Source organism: Lipotes vexillifer, unplaced genomic scaffold (assembly GCF_000442215.2).
Source record: "Lipotes vexillifer unplaced genomic scaffold, Lipotes_vexillifer_v1.1 scaffold213, whole genome shotgun sequence".
Classification (NCBI taxonomy): domain Eukaryota; kingdom Metazoa; phylum Chordata; class Mammalia; order Artiodactyla; family Lipotidae; genus Lipotes; species Lipotes vexillifer.
The window spans coordinates 7,625,963-7,640,745 of record NW_006780610.1 but is presented as its reverse complement, the minus strand read 5'-3'; the positions used below and the strand labels follow the sequence as shown (position 1 = coordinate 7,640,745).

General features: G+C 38.7%; 1 protein-coding gene across 1 annotated transcript in view; it reads right to left on the bottom strand.

Moving 5' to 3' along the window:
- The window catches only part of CSMD2 (CUB and Sushi multiple domains 2), a 621,436-nt gene that overhangs the window by 77,833 nt on the left and 528,820 nt on the right, over positions 1–14,783 (bottom strand). The window contains exons 48-49 of the mRNA XM_007453867.1: positions 3,299–3,487; positions 784–930 (exon numbers count right to left, since the gene is read on the bottom strand). Of these exons, the coding sequence (XP_007453929.1) occupies positions 784–930; positions 3,299–3,487 (336 nt within the window). The remainder of the gene's footprint in view (positions 1–783; positions 931–3,298; positions 3,488–14,783) is intronic.

The window sequence follows — 14,783 nt, the reverse complement described above, 5'->3', positions numbered from 1 at the left end:
AAATGCAGCCAGGGGAAAGAGTGCTGCAGGGGGACTGGAGCCTGGTGGAACTCGCCATGGTCTTAAGTAATACATTTCTGCTCCCAAGCTCACAGAGCCAGCCAGCAGTTCAACGGACCCACTGCCCTGCAAAATGGGCAGCAAGCAGCTTTTCAAATTTTCTTTCCAGCGACAGACAGTAATCCCCGTGATAGGAGTTCAGATAACGTTGATTTTCTCCATCTCATTTTATTTCCAAGGATATTTGTGTGCTCCTTGTAGATGGCTGGCTGTTCAGCTATCCAGTTGGATTGGCCCTCGATCTGACACTGCCTATGAGATACGGTTTGCAGAGCAGAAGAGAGGCTCCTGGACTTGGAATATAACCCATCGTTTGCTGCTTGTCTAATATTTGCCAGTTGGGGACCCATATCTTAGGGTTTTTTGGTTTAAAGGACCTTTTATTAACATTTCAACAGTGTTAGGGACAGGACCACCTATAGACCTTATCAGGTCATATACAATAAACTTATCCAGAAGACACAGGCTGGCAGTATGAGCAGAAAGAGGGAAGAGCTTAAAAGCGGGGAGAGGTATAGAAAAGGGGGAGGTGGGAAAATGTCAAGGATACTGTGCAGCTAGAGGTGAGAGTGCCTACGAGGAGGAGAAAGGCTGCCAGTCCCCAGGCCTGTGGAGGAGCTCAGCCAGGCACGAGGACATGGCCCATGGCTTATTCTTCTGGGTGAGAAACGTAAGGGGCTCGGGGGCTGTGGCCCTTTTCATGAGTCTTTATGTTTCACTCACCTGCATACCGAATCTTAAAGCCCTTCCGATTGTAGGCATGGTCAGACGACCAGCGCAGGTACACAGAGTTGCTTGAGCTGGTGACAATCAGGGGAGCTGAGTAATTCCCACTGAGGGCTTTCAGCAGAGGACTTTGTCCTGAGGGACCTGGGAGGAGGGTGTGGACACAGGATTACAGACTCTCACAGCTATCAGAGACACTAGACGTGATACCGTTAATGTAACCACCTCGGATTCTCCCCTCCTCAAGTGAAGACGTGAAGATTTGGGATGGTAACGCAGCACCATCACTGGTCCATCTGCTCCTCTCTCAGTATCCACAGGCTTTGCTCTAGGTGCTCTACCCTCCTGAGCCCTAAAGCAGGGATCCAAGAAGTCCCTGACAACACATAGCCGTTGGCAGGTGAGACGACATCTATTTGCCATCCTGGGACTTGCCCACAGTCAAGCAGCGGGTTAAAAGGAAGAGCTGGTTTTCAACCTGGGGATATTTTCTATCTCACCATCCTGCTTGTACATACTAAAAACAGTTCAGTCCCTGCCACATAGAAAAAATATTTATGAATGAATAGATAGCAATAAAGCTAGAGGAAAACATCATCATGTCTCAATGCCATAAATAACAAAGCTCCCCAATGGTCCCTTCCAAGGCTCTTCCAGAAAGGCCTCCCTGTTCTTTCTCTCCTCCTTAGATGTCTGGAAGTGCATCCCAAGGGTGCTGATTCAAGGGAGGCAGAGTACAAAGCTAGATAATCCAAAACACGGGATTTATTATCCTGGAAAGAGCCCTAAGTGATGGTTCTCATATGCTGCCGAGACAGCCCTTGGGAGCTTGGCAAAAGTAATAGACCACATTAAACAAAGGAGAGCCATCAGAACTGCTGTGACAAACTATGAAGGAAGAGGTCAAATGGCTCAGAGGAATGGCATGCTGGGATAGGTCTGCTGTATTAGATCAGAACACCCACCAGCTGACCGTGACCTTCGGGAGGATCTGGGGGACACACCAGTTCCTAAAGCAATAAGGAATGCACTGCTGAGGGGGTGAGGACGAATATCAACAACCTGAGAATTGGCTGTCCTCTGTAGGCGGAAACTGATGGGAGGAGAGGCTGCCACCAAGCTGGGCTTCCTAGTATTGATGGGGAGGAAAGGAGCCTAAATACAGAGGCCAGGCAGAAGCACTGGTTGGCATAATTACTAAAATGGGCAGCAAGGTTGGGATGGCAGCCAGGAGGGCCTGACCTGCAGGATCTATGGAGATGGCTGACACAACATGATATTCCTAAGGGCAAGATAGATGGGCGGCGAAAAAAAAATGAACATATGAAGAAAACAGATCATGAATATATAACCAAAAGGGTGTAGAAAGTTCCAATCCCTGGAGTAATTTGGAGACTTGAGCCAGGTTTCGTTTCTTACTCCAGAATACTTTGGCTGAAGGAGGGGCTGGGTCCTTACGAAAAAGGACCCTGCAAAATAACACCAGTTGGATACGGTAGTGATTCCCAAGTCTTTATCCCAAAAGACCCACCACTATTAATTCAGGTAACTGAATATTGGGGAAAAGGGAATGCCTGGATATTTGGAAGACTTCTGTATACAGAGTGTGTGAATTGATGCTGATACCTGGGACCCAAAGCACTATTATGGCTCCTTTGATACAACAGGGTTATAGGAGGGATGGGATTGGTAAGAAATGGAGTCTTGTCCCCAAAACTTAACCCAGTAGTAGCCTCAACTGCAGTAGCTATGCCAGATGTAGTATATTCATTAGACTAGATTATCATAGCTTTGGTTATATGAAATGCAGTTATTGATCTAGCAATGCATTCTTGTCTATACCCACCAGAAAGGAGGATTGTAAGCAATTTGCATTTACATGAGAGAGACAACAGTATACATCCATGGTCTTGCTCCAGAGCTATGTTAATTCTCCTGCTCTGTCATAATGTAGTATGAAGAGATGTGGACCATCTGGACATCCTGCAGAATACAGCGCATTGATTTACTATATTGATGACATTGTACTAATTGGATCTGATGTGCCAGAAGGGACAATTAGTGTAGATGCCTTTGCAAGACACATGCTCCAAAGGGTAAGAGAGGAACCCTACAAAGAGTCAGGTGAATTTTTTAGGGTCCTGTGGTCTGGGGCATGCTGAGACATATCCTCCAAATTAAAGAGCAGGTTATTGCACCTTTCCCCTCCTACCACCAAGAGAAAAGCACAGTGTTTGGTAGACCTCTTTGGGTTTTGGAAGCAGCATGCTCTTCACTTGGGAGTGCTGTTATGACCCATTTATTGGTTGACATTCAAGGGGCTAGCTTTGAGTGGTGGCTAGATTAAAGAAAGTGTGCTGTAGCAGCATCCATGGTACTGGAGTTTCTGTGGTAGGGAAGGACCTTGTGTGGAGCATCTGGAAAGTCCTAATTGGGAGGTTGCATCATAGACTCCTGGGGTTTTGAAGCCAGTCTGTGCTATCTGTAGCAGGGCACAATTTGATTTACTTACCATCAAAGATCTCAAACTCATCATATTGCTTCTCACTGAGAAAGTACTCCACTGTGAGGGTGATGTTATATTCGGGCTCCACTCTCACCAGCCAAGAGCAGGTCTGGAACTGGGGATAGCTTCCCGGGTAGCTCTGACTCAGGATCACACCTGTGGAGTCTGTCAGAAGCTCATTCGTTGGGCAGTGCACTTGGAGAAAGAAAGAGAAATACCAGGTACATGGGATGGAGATGGAACGAGTGCCAACACATTGGCTTTTCCCTGGTGAAGAAGACGACCATTGGAAAACCAGATGGCATTTGAGCACATTCAAGCAAGACTCCAATACCCATCATTTTACTGCTCCATGGCATGAGTTGGTATCAGATTCTGTGTCAATGTTACTATATTGCTGAGACTCAGGCTTGGTCAGTTGCTTGGAATCACTTCTTAGCTCAGATATGGGCTTTGGAGCAGGTGGGGATGATACGTACATACAGATAACTGTAAGGCATCCTCAAATCCAAGAGCTAAATGAGTTTGATTTGTACAAGGAGAGTATAGGGCAGAGGTAAGCCCATGGGATTTTGAGTCAAACACACCTGGATTTATAGTCCACCTCTGTCACTTACTACCTGTGTGGTCTTGAACAAATTATTTCCTTTCTGTGCAATAGCTTCACCATCTCCAACACAAAAAGATAACACCTACCTTACAGGGCTGTTGTATTACACAAAATGTTATATAATTATATATTATTTTATATAATTATATATTAAGATTATATATTATTATATAATATATTACCATATTATACTAAATAATATATGTATGGCATGCCTCCATAAATTATAGAGATGATGATGATAATTACACCAGGAACAGAAGGAAACAGCAGAGCGTGGCTGTGACCTGATTAGTAGTACTAAGATATCTAGAAAGAAATTGAAGATGAAACAAATAAATGGAAAGATATTCTGTGTTCATGGGCTAGAAGAATTGCTATTATTAAAATGTCCATACTACCTAAAGCAATCTACAGATTCAATGCAATCCTTATCAAAATACCCATGGCATTTTTGACAGAACTAGAACAAATAACTTCAAAATTTGTATGGAAGCACAAAAGACCCTGAATAGCCAAAGCAATCTTGAGAAAGAACAACAAAGCTGGAGTTATACGCTTCCTGACTTCAAACTATACTACAAAGCTACAGTAATCAAAACAGTATAGTACTGGCACAAAAAGTGACACATAGATCAATGGAACAGAACAGAGAAAAATAAGTCCACACATATATGGGCAATTAATCTAGCCTAAAAGAGGCAAGAATACACAATGGGGAAAAGACAGTCTCTTCAAGAAGTGGTGTTGGGAAAACTGGACAGCTACATGTAAAAGAATAAAACTAGACCATTTTCTCACATCATATACAAAAATAAACTCAAACTGGATTAAAGACTTAAATCTAAGACCTGAAACCATAAAACTCCTAGAAGAAAACATAGGTAGTATACTCTTTGAAATCAGTCTTAGCAATATGTTTTTGGGTCTGTCTCCTCAGGCAAGGGCAACAAAAGCAAAAATAAGCAAATAGGACCATATCAAACTAAAAAGTTTTGGCACAGCAAAGGAAACCATCAACAAAAATGAAAGAGCAGGCATTTCCTCTTGGTTAGTAAGCTGAAAGTCTTTAACATTTGGAGATGATTCCTGGTGACTTTGCCTGAGCTCCTCGTGGCCCCATGTAATATCAATCAGTGGGAGCTCTCCCAGAGATCTCCATCTCAATGCTAAGACCCAGATCCCCCCAACAGCCAGCAAGCTCCAGTGTTGGATGCCCCATGCCAAGCAACTAACAAGACAGGAACACAAACCCACCCATTAGCACACAGGCTGTCTAAAGTCATACTATGTTCACAGACATGCCAAAACACACCACCAGACGCGGCCCTGCCCATGAGAAAGAAAAGATCCAACCCCACCCACCAGAAGACAGGCAGCAGTCCCCTCCACCAGGAAGCCTACACAAGCCACTGAACCAAACTCACCCACTGGGGGCACACACCAAAAACAACAGGAACTATGAACCTGCAGCCTGCAAAAAGGAGACCCAAAACACAGTAAGTTAAACAAAATGAGAAGACAGAGAAATATGCAGCAGATGAAGGAGCAAGGTAAAAACCCACCAGACCAAACAAATGAAGAGGAAATGGGCATTCTGCCTGAGAAAGAATTCAGAATAATGATAGTAAAGATATCCAAAATCTTGGAAATAGAATGGAGAAAATACAAGAAATGTTTAACGAGGACCTAGAAGAACTAAAGAGCAAACAAACAATGATGAGCAACACAATAAATGAAATTAAAAATTCTCTAGAAAGGATCAATAGCAGAATAACTGAGGCAGAAGAATGGATAAGTGACCTGGAAGATAAAATAGTGGAAATAACTGCTGCAGAGCAGAATAAAGAAAAAACAATGAAAAGAATTGAGGACAGTCTCAGAAACCTCTGGGACAACATTAAATGCACCAATATTCGAATTATAGGGGTTGCAGAAGAAGAAGAGAAAAAGAAAGGGTCTGAGAAAGTATTTTAAGTAATTATAGTTGAAAACTTCCCTACTATGGGAAAGGAAATAGTCAATCAAGTCCAGGAAGTGCAGAGAGTCCCATACAGGACAAATCCAAGGAGAAACACGCCAATACACATATTAATCAAACTATCAAAAATTAAATACAAGGAAAAAATATTAAAAGCAGCAAGGGAAAAGCAACAAATAACACACAAGGGAATCCCCATAAGGTTAACAGCTAATCTTTCAGCAGAAACTCTGCAAGCCAGAAGGGAATGGCAGGACATATTTAAAGTGATGAAAGGGAAAAACCTACAACCAAGATTACTCCATCCAGCAAGGATCTCATTCAGATTTGATGGAGAAATTAAAACCCTTACAGACAAGCAAAAGTTAAGAGAATTCAGCACCACCAAACCAGCTTTACAACAAATGCTAAAGGAACTTCTCTAGGCAGGAAACACAAGAGAAGAAAAAGACCTACAAAAAGAAACCCAAAACAATTATGAGAATGGTAATAGGAACATACATATCGATAATTACCTTAAATGTAAATGTATTAAGTGATCCAACCAAAAGACACAGACTGGCTGAATGGATACAAAAACAAGACCCATATATATGTTGTCTACAAGAAACCCACTTCAGACCTAGGGACACACACAGACTGAAAGTGAGGGGATGGAAAAAGATATTCCACATATGTAACTCAAAAGAAAGTTGGAGTAGCAATTCTCATATCAGAGAAAATAGACTTTAAAATAAAGACTATTACAAGAGACAAAGAAGGACACAACATAATGATCAAGGGATCAATCCAAGAAGAAGATAAAACGATTGTAAATATTTATGCACCCAACATAGGAGCACCTCAATACATAAAGCGTTTAAATGTTAAATGCCATAAAAGGGGAAATCGACAGTAACACAATAATAGTAGGGGACTTTAACACCCCACTTTCACCAATGGACAGATCATCCAAATTGAAAATAAATAAGGAAACACCAGCTTTAAATGACCTGTTAAACAAGATGAACTTAATTGATATTTATAGGACATTCCATCCAAAAGCAACAGAATACACTTCCTTCTCAAGTGCTCATGGAATATTCTCCTGGATAGATCATATCTTGAGTCACAAATCAAGGCTTGGCAAATTTAAGAAAATTGAAATTGTATCAAGTATCTTTTCCAACCACAAATCTATGAGATTAGGTATCAATTACAGGAAAAAACTGTAAAAAGTACAAACACATGGAGACTAAACAATATGCTACTAAACAACCAAGAGATCACTGAAGAAATCAAAGAGGAAATCAAAACACACCTAGAAACAAATGACAATGAAAACACGATGATCCAAAACCTATGGGATGCAGCAAAAGCAGTTCTAAGAGGGAAGTTTTCAGCAATAGAATCCTACCACAAGAAACAAGAAACAACTCAAATAAACAACCTAACCTTACACCTAAAGCAATTAGAGAAAGAAGAACAAAAATCCCCCAAAGTCAGCGGAAGGAAAGAAATCATAAACATCAGATCAGAAATAAATGAAAAAGAAATGAAGGAAATGATAGCAAAGATCAATAAAATAAAAGCTGGTTCTTTGAGAAGATAAACAAAATTGATAGACCATTAGCCAGACTCATCGAGAAAAAAAGGGAGAAGACTCAAATCAACAGAATTAGAAATGCAAAAGGAAAAGTAACAACTGACACTGCAGAAATACAAAGGATCATGAGAGATTACAAGCAACTATATGCCAATAAAATGGACAACCTGGAAGAAATGGACAAATTCTTAGAAAAGCACAACCATCCGAGACTGAACCAGGAAGAAATAGAAAATATGAACAGACCAGTCACAAGCACTGAAATTGAGACTGTGATTAAAAATCTTCCAATGAAAAAAAGCCCAGAACCAGATGGGTTCACAGGCGAACCCTATCAAACATTTAGAGAAGAGCTAACACCTATCTTCTCAAAGTCTTCCAAAAAATAGCAGAGGGAGGAACACTCCCAAACTCATTCTACGAGGCCACCATCACCCTAATTCCAAAACCAGACAAAGATGTCACAAAAAAAGAAAACTACAGGCCAATATCACTGATGAACATAGATGCAAAAATCCTCCACAAAATACTAGCAAACAGAATCCAACAGCACATTAAAAGGATCATACACCATGATCAAGTGGGGTTTACCCCAGGAATGCAAGCATTCTTCAATATAGGCAAATCAATCAACATGATATACCATATTAACAAATTGAAGGTTAAAAACCATATGATCATCTCAATAGATGCAGAAAAAGCTTTTGAAAAAATTCAACACCCATTTATGATAAAAACTCTCCAGAAAGCGGGCATAGAGAGAACCTACCTCAACATAATAAAGGCCATATATGAGAAACCCACAGCCAACATTGTTCTCAATGGTGAAAAACTGAAACCATTTTTTCTAAGATCAGGAAAAATACAATGTTGCCCACTGTCACAGCTATTATTCAATATAGTTTTGGAAGGTTTTTAGCCACAGCAGTCAGCAAGGAAAAAGAAATAAAAGGAATCCAAATCGGAAAAGAAGACATAAAACTGTCAGCGTTTGCAGATGACATGATACTATACATAGAGAATCCTAAAGATGCTACCAGAAAATTACAGGAGCTAATCAATGAATTTGGTAAAGTAGCAGTATACAAAATTAATGCACAGAAATCTTTTGCATTCCTAAACACTAACGATGAAAAACCTGAAAGAGAAATTAAAGAAAAACTTCCATTTGCCACTGCAACAAAAAGAATAAGATACCTAGGAATAAACCTACCTAAGGAGACAAAAGACCTGTAGGCAGAAAACTATGAGACACTGATGAAAGAAATTAAAGATGATACAAACAGATGGAGAGATATACCATGTTCTCGGACTGCAAGAATCAACATTGTGAAAATGACTATACTACCCAAAGCAATCTACAGATTCAATGCAATCCCTGTCAAACTACCACTCGCATTTTTCACAGAACTAGAACAAAAAATTTCACAATTTGTATGGAAACACAAAAGACCCCGCATAGCCAAGGCAATCTTGAGAAAGAAAAGCAGAGCTGGAGGAATCAGGCTCCCTGACTTCAGACTATACTACAAAGCTACAGTAATCAAGACAGTACGGTACTGGCACAAAAACAGAAATATAGATCAATGGAAAAGGATAGAGAGCCCAGAGGTAAACCCACGCACATATGGTCACCTTATGTTTGATAAAGGAGGCAAGAATATACAATGGAGAAAAGACAGCCTCTTCAATAAGTGGTGCTGGGAACACTGGACAGCTACTTGTAAAAGAATGAAATTAGAACACTCCCTAACACCATACACAAAAATAAACTCCAAATGGATTAAAGACCGAAATGTAAGTCCAGACATTATAAAACTCTTAAGAGGAAAACATAGGCAGAACACTCTATGACATAAATCACAGCAAGATCCTTTTTGACCCACCTCCTAGGGAAATGGAAATAAAAACAAACATAAACAAATGGGACTTAATGAAACTTAAAAGCTTTTGCACAGCAAAGGAAACCATAAACAAGACCAAAAGACAACCCTCAGAATGGGAGAAAATATTTGCAAACGAAGCAACTGACAAAGGATTAATCTCCAAAACATACAAGCAGCTCATGCAGCTCAATATCAAAAAAAGAAACAAGCCAGTCCAAAACTGGGCAGAAGCCCTCAACAGACATTTCTCCAAAGATGATATACAGATTGCAAACAAACACGTGAAAGGATGCTCAACATCACTAATCATCAGAGAAATGCAAATCAAAACTACAGTGAGGTATCACCTCACACCGGTCAGAACGGCCATCATCAAAAAATCTACAAACAATAAATGCTGGAGAGGGTGTGGAGAAATGGGAACCCTCTTGCACTGTTGGTGGGAATGTAAATTGATACAGCCACTATGGAGAACAGTATGGAGGTTCCTTAAGAAACTAAAAATAAAAGTACCATATGAGCCAGCAATCCCACTGTTGGGCATATATCCTGAGTAAACCATAATTCAAAAAGAGTCATGTACCCCAATGTTCATTGCAGCACTCTTTAAAATAGCCAGAACATGGAAGCAACCTAAGTGTCCATCGACAGATGAATGGATAAAGAAGATGTGGCACATATATACAGTGTAATATTACTCAGCCATAAAAAGAAATGAAATTGAGTTATTTGTAGTGAGGTGGATGGACCTAGAGTCTGTCATACAGAGTGAAGTAAGTCAGAAAGAGAAATCAAATACCGTATGCTAACACATATATATGGAATCTAAAAAAAAAATGGTTCTGACAAACCTAGCAGTAGGACAGGAATAAAGATGCAGACATAGAGAATGGACTTGTGGACAAGTGGAAGGGGGATGGTAAGCTGGGATGAACTGAGAGAGTAGCATTGACATATGTACACTTCCAAATGTAAAATAGATAACTAGTGGGAAGCAGCCGCATCGCACAGGGAGATCAGCTTGTTGCTTTGTGACCACTTAGAGGGGTGGGATAGGGAGTGTGGGAGGGAGATGCAAGAGGGATGGAATATGGGGATAAATGTATACATATAGATGATTCAGTTTGTTGTACACCAGAAACTAACACAACATTGTAAAGCAATTATAATCCAATAAAGATGTTAAAAAAAAATGAAAGGGCAACGTACTGAATGGGTGAAGATATTTACAAATGATATACCTGATAAGGGGTTAATATCCAAAATATGTAAAGTACTCATACAACTTAATGCCAGAAAAAACAAACAATCTGATTAAAAATGGGCAGAGGACCTGAACAGACATTTTTCCAAAGAAGACATACAGATGGCCAATAGGCACACGAAAAGATGCTTAACATCACTAATTATTAGAGAAATGCAAACCAAAACCACAGTGAGATATCACCTCACACTTGTCAGGATGGCAATCATCAAAAAGACAAGAAATAACAAGTGTTGGTGAGGATGTGAAGAAAAGGGAACCCTTGTGCACTGTTGGTGAGAATGTAAATTGGTGCAGCCACTATGGAAAACGGCATGGAGTTCCCTCAAAAAAATAAAAATAGAACTACCGTATGATCCAGCAATTCCACTCCTGGGTATTTAGCTGAAGAAAATGAAAACACTAATTCGAAAAGACATATGCATCCCAATGTTCATTGCAGCATTATTTACAATAACCAAGATATAGAAGCAACCTTAGTGTCCATTGATAGGTGAATGGATAAAGAAGAAGTGGTATATATACACAATGGAATATTACTCAGCCATAAAAATGAATGAAATCTTGCCAATTGCAACAACATGGATGGACCTGGATGGTATTATGCTAAGTGAAATAAATCAGACAGTTAAAGAAAAATACTGTATGATTTCACTTACATATGAAATCTGAAAAGCAAAACAAACTAACAAATACAACAAAACAGAAACAGACTTAACAAATACAGAGAACAAAGTGGTGGCTGCCGGAGAACAGAGGGATGGGGAGTTGGGAAAACAGCTGAAGGTGATTAAGAGGTACAAACTGCCAGTTAGGAAATGGAGAAGGCCCAGGGATGTGATATACAGCATGGGGAATATAGTCAATAATATTGTAATAACTGTATGGTGCATAATCTATAAAAAGATCAAACCACTATGCTGTGTACCTAAACTAATGTAATATTGTAAGTCAATTTTAATTTGATTAAAGGAAAAGATATCTAAAGATAAACATATCACCCTAAGGAAGATGGTTGGTGTGGGACTTAGAAGAAATGGAGAAGCAACATTGGAATTATATAAGAATGGCTTCTAAGGAGGAAACCAGCCTGGCTTTTGAAATGTTCCAGATTTCACTAACCTGACAACCAGCACAGGTCACTGAGGTGTGGTGATAATTAAGTTCCCCTGGCCTTATGGTCTGCTCCTTCCAGTAGCAGGTCTCTTTCAAGCTTTTTACCTTCTACGTGAATCTGCCTCCATCAGGGGGAAACAGGCATGCTCTCTCAAATGAGATGGGTCCATAGGTTTGCCTTTTTGTGTGCAATGTTAGTTATCAGATTTAGGCATTAGTGTTTACAAGTTTTTTTGTTTTTTGTTTTTCCTATGCTTGAGATATCTGGCCTTTGAAGATTTAGTAGTATTCTTCCGTGAAACCATCTAGTCTTGATGTTTTTGGTGGGGCTTCCTCTGAAAACATTCTCCCCACCTTTTTAAAGAGAATATTGAAAGTATAAACTTTCTCTCTCTACTGGGGTCAATTTTAATAAATTATAGCTTCCTAGAAATTCATTCATATCACTAATTTTTTGGCATAGATATGTACAAAATAGTCTCGTAATTTAAAAATTTCCTTGGTTCAACGGTTATATTCCACTCTTCCTTTTTGATTTTTGTAAACTGCTTTTTCCCTTTGTTTAACTTACCTAATGGTTTGATTATTTTGCTACTCTTTATTTCGGGTACTTCTTTTTACTTTACCAGTAAGCCTGTTCTTCTGCTTATAACTCATGAATTTCTTTTTAAAATTCACAAACTTAGAGATATAATTTATGTACAATAAAGCACACATATTTTAGGTACACAATTTAATGAGTTTTGGCTAATGTATATATCTGTGTGACCGCTACCACAGTCAGGATATAGATTATTTCCGTTGCCCCAGATAATTCTCTTATGCCCCTTTGCAATCAGTATGACCTGCCCCAATGCTCCAGGAAATCAATGATGCTATTTCTATAAGCATTAGTTTTGCGTACCAGAGCTTCATGTAGTTGGAATCATATATGCATTACTTTTGTGTCTGGTTTCTTTTGCTAAACATAATTTTTGTAAGAGTCAACTCATGCTGTTTTATGTATCACTATTTCCTTTTATTGTTCTGTAGCAATCATAGGACAATTTGCTTATTTATTCTCCTACTGATGAACATTTGGGTTGTTTCCAGTTTGGGATTATAACAAAATTCATATAACAGTCTTTTTATGGATATGGGTTTTCATTTCTCTTTGATAAATAACTAGGAGTAGAATTGCCAGGTGATAGTGTAGGGGAATTTATCTTTAAAAGAAACTTCCAATTGGTTTTCCAAAGTGATTGTACGATTTTACATCCCAACCAGCAATATATGAAAATTCTATTTGTTCCACATCCTTTTTAACACTTTGTATTGTTAGTCTTAAATTTAAGCTATTCTAGGGGGTGCATAGTAATATTTCATTATGGTTTAATTTGCATTTGCCTTATGACTAATGATGTTGAGCATGTTTTCATATACTTATTGGCCATTCATACCTTATTTTACAAAGTGTTCAAGTCTCTTGTACATATTTTCATTGGATTATTTTATTACTGAGTTGTAAAAGTTCTTTACATAGTCTAGGTACAGGGCCTTTTAAAAAATACACATACTCTGGATATCTTCTCTTATTCTGTAGTTTGTCTTTACTTTTTACATTCAGTTCTGTTGATTTTTCCTTCATGTGTTTTGAATCTCTTTTATCATCTGCATATACACTTGTATATCTTTTTTAATGTAGTTAGCCTACTTGTCATTTCTAAATATCTCTAATTTTGGTAATACTCCTTGATTGCAGTATTATTTGAAACTTCTTTATGTTTCTTATGCTTACCATTTGCATGGCATATCTTTTTGTCTTCTTTCCCTTTCAATCTATCTGGTACTTATATTTAAAGTACAACTTTTGTAGAAAATAAATAATTACTGTTTAAAGCCTCTAAATTTTGGCATGGTTTTTTTGCAACAAAAGTTCATTAATATAACTATATTTTGCAAATATTTTATGTTAACTACTTATTCTTGGTCTGTCATTGAAAGAGATGTGTTGAAGTCTACCACTGTAATTGTGAATTTGTCCCTTTCTCCCTGTAATTCTATGAATTTTCCCTTTATACATTTCAATACTATTCTTAGGTGCACAGAAGTTTATGACTATTATATTTTCTTGGTAGATTATGTTTATCAGCATGAAATATCCCTCTTTATGTCTTTTAATGCTTTCTGCCTTAAATTCTATTTAGTCTGTTATTAGCTTTGCTACACCAGATTTTAGAGGTTAGTACTTGCTATCTATATATTTTTTTAACATTTTGCTTCACACCAGGGATGAGTGACACCTTTTTAGCTATGACCTTAGAGAGGCAAATGAATATATTCAATTCTCAGTTCATGGAAAGCTTATAATTAGACTTTTAAAATTTAACCAATCTGAAAGTCTCTGACCTTTAATTAGCAGTTTGATTCAATTATATTTGTCACGGTTGCACATATATTTGCACATGGTTTTTTTTTAAATAAATAAATGTATTAAACATTGTCATCGTTGCTGTGTGTGGGCTTTCTCTAGTTGTGGTGAGCAGGGGCTACTCTTTGTTGCGGTGCGTGGGCTTCTCATTGCAGTGGCTTCTCTTGTTGCGGAGCATGGGCTTTAGGCATGCAGACTTCAGTAGTTGTGGCAAACGGCTTCAGTAGTTGTGGCTCGTAGGCTCTAGAGCGCAGGCTCAGTAGTTGTGGTGCACGGGTTTAGTTGCTCCACGGCATGTGGGATCTTCCTGCACCTAGGGCTCGAACCCATGTCCTCGGCATTGGTGGGCAGATCTTAACCATTGTGCCACCAGGGAAGCCCTTGCACTTAGTTTTGCTACCTCATTTTGTATTTTCTGTTTACCATGATTTAAAATATATTTTTCTCCTTCAGTGTTTCCTATTTGATTAACCAAATTTACTTTATTCTCTTTATTTTTGGTTATGAATTTAGAACTCAAACATACTATGGACATACATAATTTAAGAAAACTATGCATAAATTTAAACATTGTATTTAAATGTATATATTTTTAATAATGTACATGGTTAATCAATATCTATGGCTTCCCTCAGCAGG